Source organism: Teleopsis dalmanni, chromosome 2, assembly GCF_002237135.1.
Source record: "Teleopsis dalmanni isolate 2A chromosome 2, ASM223713v2, whole genome shotgun sequence".
NCBI lineage: Eukaryota > Metazoa > Arthropoda > Insecta > Diptera > Diopsidae > Teleopsis > Teleopsis dalmanni.
The window spans coordinates 197,452,695-197,465,737 of record NC_051847.1 but is presented as its reverse complement, the minus strand read 5'-3'; the positions used below and the strand labels follow the sequence as shown (position 1 = coordinate 197,465,737).

The 13,043-nt window shown below is 31.4% G+C and overlaps 1 protein-coding gene across 2 annotated transcripts in view; it reads left to right on the top strand.

The window, feature by feature from the left end:
* The first annotated feature begins 5,301 nt into the window (after positions 1–5,301).
* LOC119683515 (platelet binding protein GspB-like) overlaps positions 5,302–13,043 on the top strand; it is a 40,700-nt gene continuing 32,958 nt past the window's right edge. The window contains exons 1-2 of one of the 2 annotated variants that reach the window (XM_038097220.1): positions 5,302–7,374; positions 8,133–12,525. In XM_038097220.1, the coding sequence (XP_037953148.1) occupies positions 5,558–7,374; positions 8,133–12,525 (6,210 nt within the window). In that variant the 5' untranslated portion in view covers positions 5,302–5,557. Of the gene's footprint in view, positions 7,375–7,995; positions 12,526–13,043 lie in introns of those variants that run through there. The other variant, XM_038097219.1, reaches the window with a different exon arrangement.

The following is a 13,043-nucleotide window of genomic DNA, read 5'->3' as shown; positions in this document are numbered from 1 at the left end:
ACCCTCAAGGAGAGTTTACTTACTACTGAATTATAGTGATTTTTCTTATTTTAGTTTGGTTTTAAAATTACCCTAATATAAGCTTATCGCATACGGGTTTGCACAATAGGAACCCGTGACATGCTTCCATTCTTAGTATAGCAGAAATCCTCTAAGCTAGTGCTAGCCTCGTGGAACCTTACTAGTGTAGAATTGAGCAAATTTACACATTAAGAAAGAAATTCGATTATTTAATAAAAACAATAAAACTTGAAGTTAAAAATAAAGTCAATTAAAATATAATAATAAAATAAAATATAATAATAAAATAATATATAATAATAAAATAAAATATAATAATAAAATAAAATATAACAATAAAATAAAATATAATAATAAATTAAAATATAATAATAAAATAAAATATAATAATAAAATAATATATAATAATAAAATAAAATATCATAATAAAATAAAATATAATAATAAAATAAAATATAATAATAAAATATAATAATAAAAAAAATAATAACAAAAAAATAATAATAAAATGAAATAATAAAATAAAATATAATAATAAAATAAAATAATAAAATGAAATAATAATATAAAATAAAAATCATAAAATAAAACAAAATAATATAAAATAATAATATATTATAAAATAATAAATAAAATAAAATAATATAATAAAATAAAACAATAAAATAAAACATTAAAATAAAGAAGAGGCTAAAATTAAAAGTGAAAAGACAATAAATACGTCAAATACAGCAGATAATAATAAAAACAAAGAGATAAGAAAAAGGGGAATTTAAAGAAATAGCAGAAAATGAATAAGTTGAAATAAATTAAAAATAAAACTAAAAAGAATAAGAATATAAATAATATCAAATTATATTATTTTATATATATTTATGCAAATATTAAACCATTTAAGAATCGCTGCATAAAAAAGCTTTCGATTGTTTGTTCTTTTTTTATTTTTTTTTAATTAAAAATCTTCTTCTCTATAAAAAACTTTTTTCACCTTCTACTTTAGCATATAAATTTTCCCTCATCTGTTCTATAAAAGCACACTTGTTTATGTAAACATTTTCTATCTTTTCACTATTATGCTTTGATGTTATATATGGCATATGTATTTTCCTTTCTTTTCGTGAGTTTTTCGCAAATGTCAAAAACGCTAACAAATAACAAAACATGGCGGGCTGATTGTCAAAAAAAGCGTGACGTCAGTGAGAAAATTTGAGATTTTGAAAATTCGTACAAATTTTAGTTGCGCGCGCATTTTTCTCTAACCGCGAAAAGGAAAAATTTCGAGTTATTTTCGAAAATGTGTTTTCATCATACTTTAGTGTGTTTTGTTGTTGTTTATTTTTGTATCTTTGCAATTTTTTTATTGCTGTTTGTTGTTGGTTTGCCACTGATGTTGCTGGTGATTCTTCTGCGATACTTCTGCTGCTGCTGGTTGGTGCTGTTTGATACAGTAAAGATTTTATAAGATTTCTGTTAATTTGAATCTCCTGTGCTTGTGCTCTGGCGAATGTTTGATTTTCGAAAACTATATCAGACGAAGATTAAGATCTTCATTAGAAGGTTGTGTGCAACGAGCGTGAAACGTGAAAGAAAATTATTTTCTTTAAAAAAATTTTTTTGCTGCTTTTTCTGTAACCAAAAAAGAGCACAACAGACGGTGTAAATAATAAATAGTTTTTGTTTTTTCACCTTTTTCTAATGAAGTGCGTGCGTGTGTAAAAAAGTCTTTAAAAAAATCATATATACATATATATGTATATTTTTAATAAATGATCTTCAACGTATTTTCGAGATATGCAATAAAAAATTACAAATATTTCCATAAAATATTGGAAATTATTTTCTAAATTAATTGCTCGTGTAACCTGTGAATAATTTTCAAGATGCAAATCTTATGGAAAAAAATAAATTTTTCTTCAATATTATTATTATTTTTTTTTTTTTCGTAATTATTATTTAAACATGGTGATATAACATGGATGAAAGTATTGCAAATTTAACAATTTAACGATCAAAAATAATTATATTAAGTGTTTTAAAAATAACACAAATGAAAATCAAAGTGAATTGTGTGTTGCCATACAAATGAGCACAAAGTCACCCCCTACAGCACTGCGATGATCCCTTTTTGCACCACAAAAAAAAAAGTATCTGTGCGTGTGTCTTATGTTTTGCAATGAATTAGATTTTTTTCTTAACTGCGTAAAGTGAAATAAAAAATATTTTAATATTATTAAAAAACATAAATTAAATAATTTTTTTTTAAAAAAAAAACTAATATTAATAAAAACATATTTGTGTTTTTTTTTACTTGTTTCTATCTTAGTGTCCATACCCTGTATATAATATTGAAGTATATCAAAGCAATCTACACAACACACATTCGCTTATAAAGCGCGCTACATACAAACGAAAATGATCAACATATTCAGTGTATCTAAATTGTGTTGTTTTTATTTTTAGATGCGAAAGTTTCTATTTTAAGTGAAAAATAAAAAGCAAATAAGCGCAGCAGTTTTCCATTAAAAAGGCATGAATTTGTTTATCTGTTGCCTTATAATATAAAAGAAAAATTCATTTAAAGCTGTTGTGGCATAGATTTTCATAAGAAACAAGAGTTAAATTATATTTAAAAAAAAAATTAATAAAATATTTTTAACCAAAATTTTATTGACTTGATTTAAATAAATCTTCCGATCGTCAAAGTGTAGACAGTAGCAAAAGTAAAATTGTTGAATTTCCCTGCTCTACTTTATGTGCTACTAAAAAGTTTAATTTGTTTTAAACAAAAAGAAATAAAAGAAATAAAAAATAAAGTAAAATGAAATAAAATAAAATAAAAAATTTTTATATAAGCATTCGAAACAAACTAAAATGTTTTCCTTTCTTCAAATTTACTAAAACATTATTTCAAATACAAAAGAAAAACAAAAAAAAAAAAAGATGCTATAAATTTGCCAAAATAATATAAACTTAAACAAAAATCTCGAAAATACGTGCGCAAATTTTTAACTTAATTTTATCTGCAGTAAATAGGAAATATTCTTCAATTTTCCTTTCCCCTCTCCCTCCCCCTACTCACGCTCTCTCTCTCGTGTGCGCAAATTTTATTAACTTAACCATTGGTTTTTTTTTTTTTTTAAATTATAATTTTTTTAATTAACACCAAAATTCGAATATAGGTTATGATTTAGTTAAAGAAATGCGTTTAAGGTTTTTTTCGCTGATCATTTGCCTAATTTTTTTTACACATTAAGAACAGACTTTTGTTAAAAGACTCTCCTTCCTAATTTTTCCAAACACTGTTTTAAGAGGTATTTATTGCATTTTATATGAATTCTTGTCTTCCTACAATAGTTCCACTTGTTGGAATAAACATCGCGTCGATTGACATACCCGATTGACATCGTAGAATAAGTTCCTCGTGATACTACAATAGGATTGTTGGATTTTATAAATTCCTTTGAACTCTATACTATTTTAAGAAAAATACTACTGTTTTAAAAGGAAAATAAAATCAATAGATATTTTTTATTTTGCTTGTAGGAGATATCGTAGTAGTATCTTCACCTACCTTCGATCTAGTTAACCATTATGCTGCTTACGTAGCTTAAACAATATAATTACTTTCGTTTTTTCTATTGTGTTTAGTAGTAGTCTATCCCCTATAATTGTTTCATTTGAATTTACACAAAAATTTTAAAAGATCTATTTATTATCTTCACCAATTATGCTTTAATAAGTTTGTATTTCTAAGACACATTTTTTTTGGTTGTCATATAACAATTTTCTTATTAATTAATGGACAACTTCTTCATGATTTAATAAATTGATCGATCAGTGCTTTATAATTCCTTTAATAGAAATATTCTATAAAGTTATTTATTCAATAATGCTTAATGCTTGAGTTTTATTATTGGCTTAAAACTTTCAATGTTATTCGTTATTTGTAGAAATTTATGAAATATAACGACTAAATCAACACTAAGTGCTTCTTAAAGCTATTATTTTGCACGTAAAGCGGAAACGTCCCGAAACGTTTACAGATTCTTGATATTATCACTCTATAAATAAATAGTTTGGGAATATTTTAATTATTATCTTGAGGCTAGTTGAGTCAGTGCACCTGAGCACTTTTATTCTTTGTTAACTGCGAGGTTTCTTCAAAACCGCTCTTTGCGCCTTGACTAGATTATTGTTTATCAGTTCATCAGACTAAGCAATAATTGTAGATATTATAAAAATTTTAGTTTTTGTTACAATACAAAACTTGATTATTTAATTTCTATTACCAGCAGTCCTATCTCCATTATAGATAATATCTTCTAATAATAGAAGGGATGATCAGTTAAGGTTTCATTTTATAAACAATACTTTTTGTACATAATATATATAGCAAAAAACAAAAAAAAACATTTACACATAAAGCACAATTCTTATAAACTATGGTATATAGAAAATAGTTTATATCTAAACAATTGTAAAGATCAAGGTTACAAAGAAATGCATACATAAACTATTTATGTATAGAGCCATGTATACCTGATTTATTTGACAGAGATAATAAGTAAATTTAAATATAAAAAGCACTTTACATTTAAACAAAATTTATTCAATTCGTTTAAAGATGTAAAGTTCAAAGGAACTTGATGTACTTATTTCAAGATAATAGATAGTTTTTATTTGTTTCCTGTATTAAAAAAATGTTTAGAAATGATCTATTTTTTTTTTTTCTCAATGAATTTTTAAGTAATACTTTGTAGTGTCGCTTATTAAAATAAATAATTAAATAGTATTTGTTTAAATAAATATATAACTCATATAAAAGTAAACTTAAATGATTTGATCATAATGAATGCATTGAGGAATTTAGTTTGATTTGTTAAAATATTTTAATTGAAATCGACATATGTCTTTCATTTCTTCGTTTCCTTTATAATGAATTACTTTTATTTTTATTTCTTATTGTCTATAAATTCTTATTTATATATTAGGTGCCAAAAATCTCATTAACCAAAAGAAATTTGCGCAAAACTAGACACTACATTGACATTGAATTCTGTGGCAGTCATGCGTATTTGCCACGTTAATGATAAAACCATAAAATTCATTCATATTGGCACAGTGTCTACCTTAAACGCATTTCTGAAAAAACGATCGAGTGAATAACAACATTTCTCTAATTAGTAAAAACATTAAAAATAAATAGTTAAATAATCACAATTAAAGATAAAAACAAATTATTATAAAAAAACTAAAAATTATACAAAAGAAAAAAAAATTAGTAGAACTGAAAGTGCTTTATTAACATTGAAAAGTGTTACATTTTTACGCTTAATTAATGTTCATAGAAATATCGAACCGCGCTTTAAACTTATAACTAACTAAGACTAAGGCTAAGAAATTTTTTCTTACAATTGAAACCTCAAAAAATCAGTGACAACCTTGAACGTACGACACTGCACTGCACTGCACAACACTACACAATTTTGGTGAACCGATTTGCAAGAAAAATAAAATACTCTATAAAGGAAAAAAAATGTCGAACGAATTGAGCGAATTAATCGCGCTAGGCTGCCCCGACCTTACTAGTAATGGAGGCACTGAAATTGTTATGGTTAATGCTGAACGACGTTTAAGCGTCAAACAGATGACAGCAACTGACTTTGCTTTAGCGCGCAAAGCTGCAACATCCAATGAATCACCAAATACCGCAAATATAAAGGTAGCTACAACAGCAACGACAAAAGACTTGACGCCTAACACCAGTAGCAGTGTTTCGTTAGAAAAGGCAACACTATCATTAAGTGTTTCGCCTACATCTACAGCAGTGACTGCAATTACAGCCCGAAAATTTGCTGCCTCTACGTCTATATCACCTATAGCAACAACACCATTATCCCCTAGCCCCACTGAGACATATGCAGAGCAAAGTAAAGCGCAACATTTACCCTGCTCTGCACTACGTGATCGCATTACATCACTGCCCAATGTATTTGACGATGGTATGGCTCAACTTGTGCTAGACACATTTACCGCTGTTGACTCACAGGCTGCTAATATTACTGCTACAAAACCGCAACTAGAACTGCAATTGCCTGAGAATTTGCACAAAGGTCAAGAGACCACAACTGTTGATAAAATGCAGAACAAATGTTCTACTTCTAATTCGTCGATTGATGAATCTGAAACCGCAGAAAAAGCTTCTATTGCTGATTCAATTGAGTTGATACGCATGCAACGTAGAGAGCGGCTACTTGCAAATGAACATGAACGTGAACGTTCATATTCACCACCTCTGCGTGAAATACATTATGAACGAAGTTTGGCACCAGATCGTCTACATAGTTCCAGTATTAGCAGTGTTGGCTCTGGTGCTTCAGCTTGTACTGGTTCTGTCAGTATTTCAGCCTCAGTAAATACTAGCAATAATGCTAGTCGCCGTAGTAGTATTGCGAGTAATTCAATTGATGTAACAGCAGTCTCCACTTCAGCAACAGTTAAAGTGCCAGCTGCAAATGCTTTTCCACTGACCAAAACATATTCAACTCCAAATATGGAAGCACGTAAAAATAGCTTAACAGCAGTTTTTCCGCCAGCTAAAGTTGACTTAATTGAAGAGAGTACATCAAATACATCGATGACCCCGCCGGAACAAAGTCTAAAGCAGTCACAAAATACTATAAATAAAACATTTGAGAGAGTAAGAAAAACAATATCCAAATCAAAATCAAAATCAAAGTCAAAATCTCCGGCGACAAAGACTGTACAGAAATCTGGTCTAACATTAGCCGAAATACATAAAATTGTTGAGGATACTATAAAACGAGAAATACCTACCGGCAAGATGGTACATCGCACCAAAACGCCACCACCAGTTGGAGTTAAACTTGGTGTAAATTTAAAAAAAGTATCACCACCAAAAACTACCATAACAGTTAAGAAAAATGTTGCGCCAATGTTGGGTGTTGTTTTGCGTAAGGTTGAAAAGAAGACAGAACCACAAAAAAGTATACTCGACGATGATAAACCATTGTATCATTTGTCTATAGTACGCAGTGATAACAAGGACTACAAACCGGCACAGAAACCAAAGCCAAAACCTGCGCCTACAAATTTACAAAAATCTGCCACAACTACAGCAATGCCTACTAAACCAAATCCTGGTGGTATACTAACAGGACCTCAAGTTACGGCTATACGCACCGTGCCGGTTAGCCAACAACAATTGAAAACCTTACGCCCACAAATGGGTGTACCAATTACCATACAGAAGATTGAAGGTGATAAAATTATTATTATCAAGAAAATTATTGTACCTAAAAATAGCAAAATACCGGAACAATATCTACAGGTTGGTTATATATGTTGGAATAATGTGCCAGTGTCGTCAGTAAAAGTGTTTGTCGTGCGTCAAGTGATTGTCTATCCTTTTATATTTGTTCAATGTTTTTGAGAAGAATTTATCTCGATATCATATTAAGATTGACAAAGGAGACAAAGCTCGTCTTCGAAACAGGCATTTCAATATATGTAGGTATATATATAATATTCAAAATTTTTTTACAAATTTTTGTTCTGATTATCATTGAATAATATGCAAAATTGATTAGTAGTTATACAAAATATTCGTGGAGATTGCTATAATTTTTAATTAATATGTCTGTTTATATAATTAATTAAAATTAAATAAGATTGATAAAAGTATTTTTAACTTAATTACATTTTGTGTCCATATTCGATATGTACTAATTACTTAATAATAATTTATTAATCACAGTGTAAGACAAAATGCGCCTCGAGAGATGATGATTCTATTTTTGTTATTAAAATGTAATTTGAACTTAAATTATACATAAAATTTTCTGACCCAAACAAGACAAAAATAGATGAGCTAAAATTTTTTTTATCTGCAGATAAAGTATTGTTATTTAGTTTTAATTGCATCTGCCATATATAAAAAAAATATAGTGAATAACTAATTAAACATTTTTTGTGTGATATTGGTTCAATAACAACACATAGAAACGCATATGCAACTTGCATTGCATTTCGATAAAAATATAAAAAAAAACATTCTAATACCAAATGAGTGAAAATGACTTGCTGCAAACTACAAATAACGCAACAAAAGCTGCAAATGAAACACCGTCACCAGTTGCTAGCAATCAGCACACAGCAACGACAATGTCAAGTAAAGAATCTGCTGTAAAAAATATATCATATGGCAATGTGGCGTCTAATTCAACAAGCAGTACAGGTAATACGCTGGCGGCTACTACGACACCTACACATAAAACCATTAGTCAACCTAGTAAAGAGGAAAATATGCAGAAACCCACTTGCATATCTTTTACCAATCAGTCGCCACATCAACTTAGTCAAACACCACCACAACATCAGCAACAACTTTTTAAAATAATGTCACCACAATTCGCTACGGTGTTGTCGTCCAGTAAAGCTGAAACAAAAAGCGGTCTACGTTCACCTATATCGTCGCCATTAGCAATACGTAAAAATCGATCACTGTTACCTGGAAGTCCGAAATCAACACCACCATTACCGCGTAAGAACTATCCACCATTGTCCTATAATGCCATTACAGGTGCTATAACTTCACCAATTGCTATACCCGCAGTGCCACCTAGAATGATGGCTACCATAACTTCTAGCCCGCCATCTAGTCTGTCATTATCCTCATCAAACTCAACGCCTTCTACACCCTCAACTTCACCACCACCACCGCTGCCTTGTCGTGCACCAAAACATAACTCTAGCAGTAATGTACAACAACTGTTAAATGCTAGTCCAAAAATGGTCAGAAATAATTCAAGTTATAAGTATGGACATCCAACACAACAGTCTTTTACACCTCGGAGCACGACCAAACTACCAACTGTGAATGCTCAAAATAATCAAAATAGTAACAAAATGCCGGTAATTACAACGCAGCCGCTGTCTGAAATTGATCTTGATAAACTCATTGCCCAACAGAAGGAATTAGATGAAATTAATGCCACAGCTGCACATAATTCCAAAATGGATGCTAATCTTTACGATGCCGAAATTGAAATGATGAATAAATATTTGAAGAGTTTGCCAGACTACAGTGAAATCGATAAGAAAATACATCAAGAATTCAAAGAATGTGAAGATCTCTGTGAGCGTTTGAAGAAACGTCAACAACCTTTGTCAAAATCTAACTCACAACAAAATGTAACACCTGCTTACTTTACTAAGACTCAGCAACCAGCCTTACCTACAAGTAGTGCTTACCTACCAAATAATAACTTGAGCAAATCTTCATCCATTAATTTTGGTCACCAATTGTCCAGTCAACAAACTCCACCTAATACAAATCAAGCACATAAAACACGCATGGCGTATCCCTCTATATTTGCTGCTTTAGGGGCGCCAAGTAATACTACTCAAGCTCCAAAACTACAAAGAAGTGTATCTAGTTCTAATATGCCACACTCGACGCAACAATTATATCAAAGTATGCACTCCTATTTACCACAATCAACACCATTAGATGCACAAGATAAGAATGGTTCAACAACAGGTTCAAACTTATCATTAAATAAACAACTGATGAATGATTTTTGGACTGAGAATATAGCCTCATCACAAAAACGACAGACACCAAAACGTACCTTTTGGAATTACGAGAAAATTTGTAATACTCAATTAGGCGCAGCAGGTGCACCATTAAAGGTGGACGCACAAACTGCAAAGAAGTTGGCGATATTTGATCCAACTGTCGCAGAGGCAGCGCAGAAAGAATTATACAAACCCAACAAATTGCAGAAAAATGCTTCTCTATCACATTTGGACATGAAAGTGAGGCAAGCAGTTACCAAGGAAGATCTCTATAAGTTGATTTGCAATGAAAATCCACAAACCACTGGACCCACTACTTTTAACTCGCCGAATGGTTTCGTAAGCAGAGTGCCAGTAAAAATTAATAATCCGCAAATTTCTGAACCAATGACAACTAATTTAAACAAAAGTGTTTCACTTTTTCATGTACCCTCCGTTGGGGTACCACAGAGTATTGGCATGACAAATAATTTGATTCGTTCCAATAGCAAAACACACATACCAACCTATATGAAGCATTTACCATCTCTAACTCGTAGTACTTCAAACACTGCTATACTCTTGCCAGCACAGGTACAGCAAAAGGAAACAAATTCTAATGCAACAACTGTGGCAAAACAAATTAGTCAACCGAAAATTGCAGCCGCAACAATTAATAGCAATGCGTCATCAACATCTACTGCAGTTATAGCGAATCCCTACCGCGGCCTATTGAAAAGTTCATCTAGTTCAAGTATTTTAGGTGTTGGAGCCTCAACTAAATATAGTCCCTTTCAAATGAGTCAGTCACATTTACATGCATCTGACTCATGCCAGCATCAATTAGCAAATAAGTCAACAGCAACACCTCTCGCACCAGCGATGACTACTTCTTTAGTGGCTCCCAATGAAAAACCAACATCACCCTTAAGTGATGAGCTAATGATGCGACAAAAACAAACTCAACTGCAACAACAGCAACAACAGCAACAGCAGCAGCATATGCAACCTAAACTAGCAAAAATCAATGAGAATACAAACTCAATTAGCGATATTGCTCAAGCAACAGAATCTCCGTCCCTCGAACGTAAGTCCGAGAAAAGCAATAGCACGATCAGTACAAATAGTGTGACAGTAACGAATTGCTGCGCTACACATCTACCGCAATTATCAAAGTTTACGTCATCATTTCATATACCTTCAACTGCAGCGGATAGTAAAGCACAGCAACAACAATCAAAGCAAACAACAGGTACCACAAGTAGCAATAACAACAGTAACAGCAATAGCAGCAATTACAAGATAACAAAAACGCAAAGTGCTGCCAATATAGAATTGTCGAAACGTCAAAAAGAAACCGACAATAAAGTAGAAAAATCTGTAGCTGACATGCTAAAAATAAGCAACAATAATAAATCAACGTTAACAATGACACCATCAACAACTGCTACTACTGCTGCTCAGACTGCAGCTGCTGCTGCAATTGCAACATCAGCAACAATAACAGACAATAAATTGATTGCAAAACAAGAATCCTTGCAAAATTTAGGCAAACCAATCACAAGCAAAACAACTACAGAAACAAATACAACAGCATCACAAATACCTTTACCAATAGCTAGTATTGCAACATCAACAACAACTGCACCAACAGCAGCAACGCAACAATTTGTTAAGAAAAATTTTCCTATTGGAAAATCCAATTCAACATCACAAATTCAAACTGCTTATCAAAGACAGTGTATACTACAGCAACAACAACCGCTACCACAACCGCAACAACAGCATCACCAAAATCCAGAACAACAACATTTACAACAGCAAAATATGTTGAGGCAACAGCAGCAGCAACAACAACAACATGTGCAAAATTATCCGCAACATAAGCGTCCTTTCTTAAATTGGAATTCGTTTGCTTGCTCAGCTATGAGTGGTAGTATTGATCCTTTTATGCAAAAGCAACAACAACAACAACATCATCAGCAGCAGCAACACAAATTACAACAAGTACCAACAACAACAAATGTTGCTAAGAAATTAGTGCAACAACAATTACCAACACAACCTAAACCTGCTACAGGTCTAGCAGCATTTTTACAAAAAAGCACTAATAAAGAAAATAAATATATTGCACCAACGACAATTCCCCAACAAATATACGCTACTACAACGCAATTTCAACAACATCCACAACAACAACAACAAGTGGTGTATGCTTATCAACCGCAACATCAACAACAACAAATGCAACAGCAACAAATGCATCAGCAGCAGCAGCAACAACAACAACGTCGCAATCCAATTACCCATTCAGCTTCATTCACTACAACACAACGTCCTACGGTGATGGCAGCTTATCCACAACAACAATTGCATTTAGGACAAGTAACAAAGCAACAACAACAACAAGTTGGAGGTACTTATTATAGTAATAACCCACAGCAGGGCCCACAGCAGCAACAAAATGAACGCAAAGTTTTACAAACATTTGAACCGTATTTATATGCGAAGCCAACTAATTTAAGTGTTGGGAATTTGCAGCAATCTTTTTACCAACAGCAACAGCAACAACAACAACAACAGCTGCAGCAACAGCCAATTAATGGTGGCGGTGTTTTAATGCAACTTCCGCAACAACAAGCGCAGCCCGCAGTACAGCAACAAACGCAACATGTTGCTGGATTTTATGCTTATGGCTCAAAGCCGATGTTGCAAACGGCGGCACCTATTGCAACAATGACTTTTGAATCTACCGTCAATGCAGCAACTGCGCCAACATTTAGTCCGATTATTCTGCAACAACAACAGCAGCAGCAACAACAACAACATCAGCAGCAACAACAATTGGAATGTAATTCAATTAATTTAAATCAAACACAAAATCAAATGTCAAAATCTGCAATTGCACATTTTTCGAGTATCGAGGTAGATTCTTTACAAATATTCCGTTTGTTTTGTGCATTGATTGTTCGAGTTGTTTGTTCGTTCGTTCGTATGAGTTTTGTCTTTAATTAAAAACCAATGCTTCAATTATATTTTTATTAGATATATACGTAATACTATATCTGTTTTTAATTAACACGTTAATAATTAATAGCATGTGTATAAAAGTTTAATGACTAATATTAGTTAATAAAAATTTCTGCTTCCATATATAGCTAAGCTGTACTGTAGTAGCCTATTTTAGTCTACTTTTTTTTCAGTGTATTTTAACAGCAGAGTTGACACCATTAGCCAGGCTATGATTTCCTTACTCAAATCATGTTTAGCATTTTTAATTGATTTTTGTGGTGTAAAAACAATGATTAATAAAAAATTTTCAAACTTTTTCTTTGGCGAAAATATATTCTTTTTATTGTTTTTAGCCAAAAATTTTGGTCAAAATCAATTTAAAAAAATATTTTTACAATGTTGCAAATATTTTACTCAGACACTTATTGTTT